The 12,315-nt window shown below is 35.9% G+C and overlaps 1 protein-coding gene and 1 pseudogene across 1 annotated transcript in view; one reads left to right on the top strand and one right to left on the bottom strand.

Moving 5' to 3' along the window:
• EML6 (echinoderm microtubule associated protein like 6) overlaps positions 1-12,315 on the top strand; it is a 274,207-nt gene that overhangs the window by 159,323 nt on the left and 102,569 nt on the right. The window contains exons 12-15 of the mRNA XM_023532868.1: positions 4,489-4,656; positions 5,638-5,744; positions 8,928-9,046; positions 11,303-11,489. Coding sequence (XP_023388636.1) covers positions 4,489-4,656; positions 5,638-5,744; positions 8,928-9,046; positions 11,303-11,489 — 581 coding nt within the window. The remainder of the gene's footprint in view (positions 1-4,488; positions 4,657-5,637; positions 5,745-8,927; positions 9,047-11,302; positions 11,490-12,315) is intronic.
• Positions 9,608-9,723, bottom strand: LOC111742360 (annotated as a pseudogene).

Here is a 12,315-nt window from a genome sequence, read left to right as displayed (position 1 = left end):
TTTCTTTTATTCTGTTAAAATCTCCTTACATCAATTTTTGTGGCACTTTCAGACTTTGTAGATTGTGACTGATTTAACCTTCATCCTCTTCGTCCTTTGCAAGTTTAGGCAATGCCCATACACAGGCTTTTCTGAGACTCTGCACCCTGAAAATCTGATCTTAAGAAAATAATCAGTAGGGACATGCTGCTGCCTGAAAAGGCTTTCACTGGCATGATTTTTAGATTAAGCAAGAAAAGGGATTGAAAAATGTAATCAGGAAGTCATTTTGAGTTAACTGGAAGTTTTGAAGCAATGACAATTATAGTATAAAATTGAACAGAAAATGTATTGCAAAACCACCATTACTTACACTCAACAAAATGACTATTAGTTAAAATATTCGAGGCACAAAATTACCTCAATGTGCCAAATTCAAACTCTTTTCCTTCTCCCTAATGGGTCTTTTGAGTAATAGGATATATCTCGTTAGACTGAGTAATGTACTTACAGAAAGTAAATTAGACAACTAGAAAGTATCTGGGGATTCAGAAGAAAAATCAGCGGGTTCAGAAGCAATGCTATTGGCCGCAAGTGTCAGGATTTGGGAATAAAGTTAACTTAATGAGAGTTGGTATTTCCTATGTATCACCAAGCCTCAAAGGGTGAACTCGGGTCTGAAAAATAGCAATGGAAATGTAGGTCTTGGGTTAGTTTATTAGAATGGGAAGGTTGCAAGAGGTGGAAGGAGGTAGTGAGTTGTGTTGTCTGTGAAAATGACACACCTTTATATATAAAACAACTCAGAGAATGAGGCACACAGGGGATGTCTGAATGAATGAGGAGAGGCGGACAGCCAGAGTGACAATACGGTGAGAGTAATAAAATCTATGTCAGTAATCTACAAAAGTTTCCATGTCCTCATAGCAAATTGGCTTGTTCTGCTTTTCATGACTCATGGTTTATAAGTCTTAAAATTTGCCTTAGAGACATTCAGGCATTTGTAGCCTTTTTTTTTTTTTTTTTTTTTTGGCGCCAAAACTACTGGCGGGCAAGTTTATAAAAGACTGTTGTTGATGGGAATAATAACAATTGATGGAACTTGTCTCCCTATAACCCAGATTAGTGACAATATTCCCCTCAATTTTTGAACCTGTAAACAGCCAAATATGAGCAGAGGCTGATGACTGTGAGAAAGTGTAGAGATTGAGCAAACATGACAGTTTTCTGTTGTGCATTGTAGAAACAGATCAGATTGGCTACAGCATGCTGAATGAGGGGAGAGTTGTGTAGTGTGAAGCTGGACAGGGCATCGTGACGGGCCTTGTAGCGCTGTTAGAAATTTAGGTCTTAGTCTAAGTGCAGTGGAAAACTATTGAGGGTTTAAAATGGAGGAATGACATGACCAATTTGAATTTTTAAAAGACCACTTTGATATTGCGGGAAATGGATTAGGTTAGGGGAGGCTTCACATAGAATACTGCAGGATCCAGGTGAGAGATGATGTGACTTGGACAAAGGTCTTAGGAACAGATGCGAAGAGAGGTGGTTGAGATTAGGAAACCATGTCAAGGTAGAGCTGAAGGTCTCGCCGATGGACTGGATATGGGGATAGAGGAAAACAGGAATCGAGAATGACTCCTAAGCTTGAGTGATGGGGTAGGTGGTGGCACCATTCATAGAGATTGGAAAATGAGGAAGGAAAAGGTTTCATCTGTGTGTATGTGTATAAGGGTAAAAAGGTAGGAGAAGAAGAGGCAGGGGAACACGACAGTTTGTTTTATCCATGATAAGTTTGAGGCAGCTATTAGACGTCCAAACAGACAAGGCAGTCATCACTTCAAGGAGAGTGCAGGGCTGGAGAGGAACATTTGATAGTTGTGAGCATATGGACTGTATTTAAAGCCATGGGAGAAAGATCAGTAGAGGGGAGATAAAGCTGAGACCTGAGACTTCCCTGTGGTTCAGAGGAAAAAGAGATGCCTTGTAAACTCAGTGTCCTAAGGGAAGCCTTAGAAGAGATGGATGTGGTCTTCATTTATTTTATAAATACTAAGTGCTGTTCTAGGAACTGCAGATACATCAGTGAATAAAATCAGCACAATCTCTGCCCTCATGGAGCTCTTATTCTTTTGAGGGGACATAGTCAATAGACAAAATATAAACACGTCTAATGGTGAGAAGTGCTATGAAGAAAAATAAAGTAGGCAATGGGAGTAGAGTTCTCAGGTGGGTCATGTAGTTCTCAGGTGGGGCCACTCTATAAATAGGGTGGTCAGACAGAGGTCACTGATATGGTTTCATCTGACTAGAAACCTGAAGGAGTTATGGGAATCAGTCATTTAAGTATTCAAGGAAAAAGCATCCCTGACAGAGGGAACAGCAAGTGCAAAGGCCTAGCAACAGAAGAGTGTCTTGGATGCCTGAGGAATAGCAAAGAGGGCAGTGTGACTAGAGGTGGGGCAGGGAGGGAGTGAGAGAGAGACGCGAAAAAAGACCAGAGAGAGAAGGCCTGAATACTGATGACACTTTGCAGGTTCTGGTTCCAGCCTGTTAGTGTATGTTCATTATGAACAAATTCCTCTCCCCACCAAATTTAGCAGCTTAAATTAACATTTATTATCTTAGTTTCTGGGGGTCAGGGATTCAGGATCATCTTAGCTGCATGATTCTAACTCAAGGCCCGTTATGAGGTTGTAGTCATCTGAAGGCTAGACTGAGGCCAGGGGATCCACTTCCAAGATGGCTCACTCACGCGGCTCATGACAGGAGGTCTCAGTTTCTTGCCATGCAAGCCTCTCCACATGCGGCTAGAGTGTCCTTACCATGTGGTATCTAGAGATCCAAGAAAGAGAGCAAGGAGGAATCTATAGCACCTTTATAACCTCACCTCCTCTTGGATGTCACACACCTTCACTTTTGCCATATTCTATGGCAAATTCTATTCATTTGCCATATTCTATTCATTTTGAATTAGAGAATTTGTGGACATATGCTTTTCCAGCTTTTTTGAGATATACTTGACAAATAACAACATTTAAGGTGTATGATGATTTCATATATGAATATATTGTGAAATGATTTCTATTTTAAGGTTAGTTAACACATCTGTCACCTCACTTAGTTACCTTTTCTTTGTGGTAAGAACATTTAAGACCTACTCTCTCAGCAACTCTCAAGGGTACAATATAATATTGTTAACTGTAGTCATCGTGCTGTACCTTATATCCCCCAAATTTATTCATCTCATAATTGAAAGTACCCTTTGACCAACATGTTCCCATTTCTCCCACCCTCAAACCCCTAGTAACCACAAATCTACTGTGTGTTTCTATGAGTCTGACTTTTTTAGAATTGTGGGCATATTTTTAAAGCACTACAAAGAGACGATGATCTCTGAGGGAGAATAGCCCAACAGATACGGAAAGAATATGCTTTGCTTCTCGATTATCGAGTTAACATCAGCCAGCATTTCCAACTGAACTGAGTTGGAATCTGCTTGACTTTATAAAATTACCAAAACTGATTTAGGCAACTCTATGAAATAAGTAGGGTTGCTTTTGATACCCAAGACCTCCCTTTCCCCTCTGTGGCAGTATTCCCCTAATCTTTTCTGGAGGCCCTGATATAATTGTACCTCACCTGATCAGAACATGCTCTCAGGAAAGGAACACGTAGCAGTCATTTTCACTTTCATATACATTTAAATCATTACCTCTCTAGTGAGCATTTAAATTTTAAACATGTGAGAGTTGAACAGATGGCCTTTTCACTCAGATTTCATTTGGAGGGACTATAAAAGGTAGAAGTGTTTTTGAAGGAGATATGAGGTTCTTGTGGACCCCTCTGAAATCTCCCACAGTCTTTAGAGTAGTAGGTCCCCACTTGATAAGGTGGACCCTGCTTATTTTCATGAGTGCCTTTATGCTGTTGTGTACAGAACATACACTGAAGATTTTCTTGCAGTAGTTCAGCCACAAGTATAAGTTCAAATAGTTTTTCTGTTGCATTCAGTACCTGGCATTGGTGTTTACTGAGTGATCAATGTAAGAGAAAAAAATTTTATTCTTCCAACTTGACATCTACATGACCCCAAACGATAATTTGACTTTTCTTCCTCACAGAGTTTTCTGTTTCTCAACTGCCAAGGACTTTTTTTCATCTTGTATTTAAACAAGAATGTGTGAGATATTCATTCTTTAGCATTTACTTTCAGAATCAATGAAGCAGTAGTCATTAGGTTAGGATGTGTCTTTGGCCACAGGGCTTAAATTTTAAGACCCATTTTTAGCTTAGTCCATGCTGGATTAATTGAGATATCTTTTGGAGCATTTGCTTATTTGTGATGTTGTAATGTAATGTTGAAAATGACATTACATGACATGTAATGTTGAAAATTATTTTGTAATATATTTAAAGATTTTTCTCCTCAATATGAATAGGAATGTAATTTTCTAACCAATAAATTCTATTTTTTTATATAACTAATCTTCTCAAAAATATCTTCAGGAGCCAAGTTTAGAAAGTATGTGGGCCATTCTGCACATGTCACAAACGTCCGCTGGTCTCATGACTTTCAGTGGGTATTAAGCACAGGAGGGGCTGACCACTCAGTTTTCCAGTGGAGATTTATTCCAGAAGGTGTCAGCAACGGCCTGCTGGAAACTGCACCTCAGGGTAAAACCAGTAATAATTTTTTCAACATCTGTTTATTTTTTAATAAAGTTTCAAAGTATGTTCTAACATCTCTTCTGGAGGTAAAGAGTTAAAACAATTTTGAAAAATTTATTCTTATAGTAAATTTTAACAAAAGAACAGAAAACCTTTTGAGATGAATATGGGTCAGTTGAATAGTTTCTTTCAAAGGATTTTGCTTATACCAAATGCAAATTGAAAGTCTAAGGTTTACATGAGAATTAACCTTTGAAGATAATATGAATTCATATGTTTCAGCTCCTTAGGATGATTGTAATGGGCAGTGGGTCTGCTTGGTTAGGTTATGGGGTGACAGGGTAACCTTTGTAATAGAAGTTGCCTCCAGAAGTTGCCTCAAAGAATAGTCTACAATCTGGGCCAATATGTTCCAGTTCAATGGATGTATAGTCTTTTTAATTATTATGATGTCAGCAGGAATGATCAGATAATAAAAAGAAAAACTATGTGAGAAAAGGTTTTTAATTGGATGGAGTTCTGCAGTGATTTTGACCATGGCAGTTAGGGGTACTTAGTGGGCATACGAACAGGCTAAACAGGATCTTTACTGAACTAAGTGGTTGAATTCTTTTTGTCCCAGCCTTCTCCTTGGTAAAACCTGCCTTTTTTTTCTTCTCTCTTTTTTTTCTTCTCTCTTTTTTTCTTTTACCCTTTTCAAAGCAAGATTTAAAACTCATAGATCTATTATCTAATAGAAGTGTGGAAATGGGTGTGTGTGGGGTGGGGAGGGGGGTTCCTAGTCTGTTAATTCCTCTGAAAAGGGGTGGGGATGAGAGGTGTGCTGAACTTAACCAAAAGGTGAGAGAGATGTGTTAAGAATTTACAATAAATAAAAACTACAGTGTAGTTATTTTTATTTACTTTCATAGAAGAAATAAAATACAATTTTTAGCTATTTAGAGTTGCAGAATTTTTACTTGTTTCTTGTGGGTCATGTTTCTGCAGAAGGTGGCACCGATTCCTACAGTGAAGAATCTGATTCAGATTTATCCGATGTGCCGGAGTTAGACTCTGATATTGAGCAAGAAACTCAAATCAATTATGATCGCCAGGTTAGTAAGCAGCCAACCTCCTAACAAATGCCTTATAACTCAGAATCTCCATCTCATTGGATTTGGACATTGACTGGAAAATGGCTGGCACTTAGAAGAGAATCAAGACAAATAAGGAAAATTTCTTAGTTTTTGTCTTTAAATACAGGTTAAAAGTAAGGCATTTACCCAATCATGTCCTTAAGAAAGTTTTTTTTAAGTGTAAGCTAGTAGGAAAGCTTAAAAACTGAGTGACAGCACCTAAAACTTTAAAATATTTTTTTCAAGCAAGCTACCAGATTTTGTATTCTCTTAGTAGATCATGAAAGCATGCATTTTCTTTATAGAACTAGATAGCTTTGGAGCCATGATAGCTTTGTAAGTGAGCTGTTATCCTGGTTTCTTAACTTACAGAGACTATTATCCATTTAATTAAAGTAAAAGCCCCAATACAATGCACCTTATCTCTCCAGTCAGAAATCATCTCTAGTAGAAAAGTTGTGCAATTACATCCAATTTGGGTCCTAATTTTTTTGAAAGTAGATGTTTTATTCTAGCACTAAACAGTGAATATTAGAGCAATCCTTTAGAGGAATCTGGACATATCACCTTGTTATGGTGATAATTGTAGGGATTCTATTTTCTTGTCATTTAACAAAGACATGTGATGCAGATTCTGTACACGAACATGGAGTGAATAAGATTTCAGGTTTCAGACACAGCAATTGTCACCGTTGCCCATGGAGACTTACAATATGGGCCTATCATATAGGCCTATGGCAGCTGCCATGAATCAAGTGTCTCTGTGGGGCCCGAAGCTGTGCTTTACATACACCAAATCCAACCCCACAATGACCCTGAGAGGTTAAGTAGTTCGCCCACATTCATATCACTTGTAGTTTTAGGGTAAGACTGTGGATCTGGGCTTCTCTCCAAAGCATGCATTCTATGGGCTACTTGGCTTTGCCTCTACATAAGCACTGAATTTACCACTTTTCAAATTTATTTTTCCAGCCCATAATCACCAATCATTGATTCAATGTATGAAAAATTTTATCAGTGAAAACTCAGTCCAACTGATGGTTTAGGTCAACTTCATGACTAAATCAGTTTGTGTATTGATATTATTATGTGTTATGCAAAAAAAAACTACTGAAGTTAAGGATTTGGAAGGAAATTATTAATGGGGAAATAGCATGCAAACATTAAACAATATTATACCCTGGTATCAAGGAAAAATGAAATTTAAGCAAAATGAACATAAAATCTAGGAAGAAAAGAATAATAATTTTCTTTAATTAGAAAGTTTTTATTTAATAAAATGATGCCAGTAAAAGAATGAAGAGACATGACTATTGAAATGCTTGCGTAGGATTTATAAATTCCGCCTGACTTCTTACTTCCCAAAGTTTTTACCTGTACTATTTGATTTACACTCACAATATTCCTGAGTTATTCCTGATCAGGGACTTTTATCCTTTTCGACAGATGGGAATTTGAAGCCCACAGAGGTTATGAGACTGTTCAAATAAGCAATAGAAATAACTAGACTAGAATTCAGTGCTCTAAAGTAGTTGATGAGCTGATGAAAGCATCACGAATTCAGATGAATAATTATCTTTAGATTTTAAAAGCTTAATTCACTGTATCTGTAATAGACAAAACAGTAATGACTTTTTAAAAGAAAAGATTTTGAGACAAATCCTAAACAAGGACTTTATTAGAAGAATATTTTATACTTTTTTTAGTAATGAAGTTTAATCAAATGAAAACTTTCCTTTTTGAAGATGAGAAATTACTAATTGTATTTTATATTCATAATGTATTAAGTTGATATGTCTTGGTAGGAGGGCATAAACTATATGGTAGACAAAAGATTGATTTTTATGTATTTAAATTGTAGGGAATGTTCTCTCAGTCAGCACATATTAGGTTCTAGGTTAGACAAAGAGCTTTGCTCTATACCTCAGAGTCTGATTTGTCTAGATACCATGGAAGGAAAATAATTCCAAGGAATGATCACCATGATTCATGAGGTACACATTTGGCAAATTTAGAATCAAGAAATTTCTTGCTTTAAATTATAACAAAATATTTATATTTTGTTGATAATGCCAATAATTTCTTATTTACTAGAAAATTAATATATTTTCTGAATATAAATTACTTAAGAAACATAATGGAAAATTAAGAAAAGACATTTCATATCCTAGTGATTTAAAAAGATATGTTTTGTTCATTAGAAGAAAGTAAAATTTGATAATATGTTATGTTCTCAATTTTGTTTATTTTTTCAAAGAACTAACAGTACTGTTAATTTTTTCTATTCCTAGTCTCTATTTCATTTATTTCTGCTCTAATCTTTATTATTTCCTTCCTTCTACTAACTTTTCACTTAGTTTGTTCTTTTTCTAGTTCCTTGAGGTATAATGTTAGATTGTTTAAGATCTTTCTCTTTTTTTAATGTATGCATTTATAGCTACAAACTTTCTTTCCTCTTAGGACTGATTTTGCAGCATCCCATAAGTTTTGGTATGTTACGTTTCCATTTTCATTTGTCTCAAGATATTTTATTTCCCATTTGATTTCTTCTTTGATCCATTTTCGTTCAGGAGTGTGTTGCCTAATTTCCACATATTTGTACATTTTCCACCTTTCCTCCTGTTATTAATGATGGTGGCTGGAAAAGATACTTGATGTAATTTCTACCTTCTTGATTTTGTTGAGACTTGTTTTGTTTCCTGGAAAATGTTTTGTGTACACTTGAGAAGAATATGTATTCTGCTGCTGTTGTATGGAATGTTTTATATATGTCTGTTAGGTCATTTGATCTATGGAATTGTTCAACTCTCCTGTTTCCTTACTGTTTCTGTCTGGTTGATCTATCCATTATTGAGAGCAGAGTATCACAGCCCCGACTATTACTGTATTGATGTTCATTTCTCCTTTTAGTTCTGTTAGTATGTGCTTTATATATTTAGGTGCTCTGATGTTGGGTTTATAAATATTTACAATTGTTATATCTTCATGTAGAATTGACCCCTTTATATAATGACCTTCTTTGTCTCTTGTGACCATTTCTAGCCTCATGTTCTCAAAAACATGATTTCCTGCAATTAAAGATTTCCTGAGAATGTCAAGATATTAATGTTTTTGAAACCTGAAGAAAAGAGTCTCAACTAAATGTATTTGTTATACTTCAAGGTTTACAAAGAAGATCTACCTCAGCTAAAGCAACAAAGTAAAGAGAAAAACCATGCAGTGCCCTTCCTCAAACGAGAAAAGGCTCCTGAGGACAGCTTGAAACTCCAGTTCATACACGGGTGGGTGGCCTGTCACAAGCTTTATCACCAGGCTAAGGAGGTCTGCTGTACTCTGTGCTTTCCCACTTCAGACTGGCTCTTCTCTCCAATTTGCACTTACCTGTGATTAATATTTTAACTACTATTCTCTGTCCAGTCGATGTTTGGTGGCCATTTCAATGTGTGTGTGTATCTAGATTTTTCATGCCTCATGTACTTCCATGATGCATATGTTACTGCAGGTCATTGTTATTTCACTTAAAACTCTCCACCACCTCTGTTTCCTTTATCCCCATAACTTCTGCTCTATTTTGCTTGGCTCTGATTAGAACAATGTTTTCTTCAAACGTTATTGCTCACATATGCCCAAAATCATTTTGAATTTTGAAAATTATGTACAACCTTCCATACTTTAAGTTGACATTTAAAATTTTTCAGCAAAAGTATAAATGGTTGTGAAGACTATAAGGTCTACTATTTTATAAACACATCCATTTAAAAACGGATCCAATGGAACCTTGATACCATAGATATTTGATTCTCACCATAATCAATTTATTTATTATTATTTATTTTTATTTATGCTTACAGCACCTGGTCTTCCTAGGTGGTCTCCCATCCAAGTACTAACCAGGCCCGACCCTGCTTGGCTTCCAAGATCAGACATTGGGCTTGTTCAGGGTGTCATGACCATAGACCATGGACTGTGGCTCCACTGGGGTGTGAACCCAGGACCTTCTGTGTGCAAAGCAGACATGCTAACTGCTATACTATGCAACCACGTCCTCACCATCATCAATTTAAAAACATAAACAAGTTCTTCTATAAAAGTAGAAAATTTCACATCATTCATAAATCTCCTTGAACTCGTATTTTTATTCTACATCTCCTACGGAATTTTACCCTGGCATAATATTTTTTATGCATGAAAGTCTCTTATTGATTACCTTATCATACCTTCTGCTATGGATTCAAAAATGTCTGTCGGTTCAATTTTAACTTATGACCATTAGACTCTAATTCTGTGTTGTCCAGTATGCTATCCAATTGTAGCCACTGAACACTTGAAATAAGGCTAGTCTGAATTGAGATGTGCTGCATGTGCAAAATGTACACCAGATTTCAAAGAATTAGCATGAAAAAAGAATGTAATATATCATTAAAATGTTTTATATTGATTACATGTAGACATAATATTTTAGACATATTAGGTTAAATGTTTTTATAATAAATTTCATTTATTTTTTTAAACATGACCATCAGAAAAATTTAAAGTACCTGTGTTGCTCAATAATATTTCTATTGCACAGCTGCTCTAAGTGTTAACAATTTTTTTCTCGATTGAATTATTGTTACAACTATTAGTACCCAGCAGACCAAATCAGTCTAAATATAGTACAAATTCTAATAAGGTATTAAACATAAAGATTTTATTGGAAAAATTCTTTTAATAAGATAGAAATTTTTCAGTGAGTTCAGATATATATGCATACTTACTGCTAGAGTGTGACAGAGTTTAGCATTGAGTCTGTTTCCATTTTTCATTTTTTAATATATGTAAGCATTGAGAAAGCTTATTCACGTAAATAAGTCAGTGAGAATGGAAACAATTTTATCATAGCAACATTATTCAGTTCTTTAAATTTCTCTTGAGTTATAGGCCGAAAATATATATTATAATTTCAATATATCACACAAAATATAGTCTAATGATCTATCAGCTAACAATTCAATTAAATCGTTCTTTAATTATGTTAAAAGCAGAAAATTGGAAATCACTTGATTTGCAAAAGGATTTCTTACCCAGTCATTGAAATTGTTTACTCTTCAACATCCACTCCTGCATTTTGAATTGTCCCTTTGTTTTGGCATCCCTGGAAGGTTCAACATTCCAGGGTAATACACAGAGTAAGATTCCAGATGGATGAGAGCAATGACTTCCTAAAGTGGGAGCAAGACAATTGTGAAGGGGAGGTGGGAAAGGAGAGCCACCTCGCCACAGGTGTGTTCTCAGACGGGTCAGTTTTAAGAAAGAACGTATACAGTAGCTGAGGATCTGGAAACAAATTCTGTTAAAATTATCAATGCCCATTTTCCCCTCAGAAAATCATCACATGCCCTCAGAAGTCCTCATTCCCCCATTGAAGTTAAGCAGCTATGAAGATACCTGGGTTTCTGCTTGTGCATTCCAGATGTTAGCTTTACCTTCTGACAACTTCTGCTCTGTTCATTCACTGTTTATGCAAATACTGTGTATTTCTTGGACCTGTGCTTCAGATACAGAGGCTACGACTGTAGAAACAATCTGTTCTACACACAAGCTGGAGAAGTTGTCTATCACATTGCCGCAGTCGCTGTCGTGTACAACAGGCAGCAACACTCCCAGAGGCTGTACCTGGGGCACGATGATGACATTCTCAGCCTGACCATCCACCCAGTGAAGGACTACGTGGCCACTGGGCAGGTATATATCTCTTCTCTAAGATGAGGGCCTAGCTGGAGAGAGAGGGTTTAATTTTGAATCCAGTTTACATATTAGAAATTCAAGAAATACTTGGTAGAAATAAACCTGAGGCAGGAAGCTGGAGATTCGGTGAATGCTGGATCATTTCATAACAGTGGGGGAATCAGCCAACATTCTAGGATGATTGAGAAGCCTCTGCGAGATTCTCATCCTAATATGGTCAGATCTGTGAATAGGATTAGCTAGGACAAATAATGCAAGTTCAATGAATGCATAGTCTTTTTATACTTTCCTGATCACTGTATACCTAGTACATAATATACCCTAGGTACTCAAAGATGTTTGTTGAATGAACCATTGTTTCATAGTATTGTTTTTGCTTTTTTTTTTAAATTTAAAGTCACATGATTTGGGCTAATTTATTATTTTCTATTAGCTTTTCAAAAAAACTAAATTTCGACTGAACCATTTTGGAATATTTAAACTTTGGATCAAGTCTATAATTGAAAAGCTACTCAAAATAGAGCCTTACATTTAGTCATTTTGTGTGGGGAAAGGAAAAGGGTAGAGTTAACTTAGTAAAAAATAATTTGTTAAACTCAGATTTATTACCTTGCTAATAAAGCGAGAATATTGTCAACAGTATTTTCAGTTTTGTACTCTTTTCTTCCAATGTACAGATTATATTTTTGTTCAGTTTTATCATGGGTTTTTAACTATAGGCCAACTGATTCTCAATAGTTTCTAAGTTGAAAGCTCTAGGAAAAACTCTTGAATGAAGGTCAGAGGTTAACATGAGACAACTAATTATTTCTGAGACTTGACA

The sequence above is a fragment of the Pteropus vampyrus genome, unplaced genomic scaffold, assembly GCF_000151845.1.
Source record: "Pteropus vampyrus isolate Shadow unplaced genomic scaffold, Pvam_2.0 Scaffold91, whole genome shotgun sequence".
Taxonomy (NCBI): Eukaryota; Metazoa; Chordata; class Mammalia; order Chiroptera; family Pteropodidae; genus Pteropus; species Pteropus vampyrus.
Note: the sequence above shows the minus strand (reverse complement) of the source record. Positions and strands in the feature narration are given on the sequence as shown.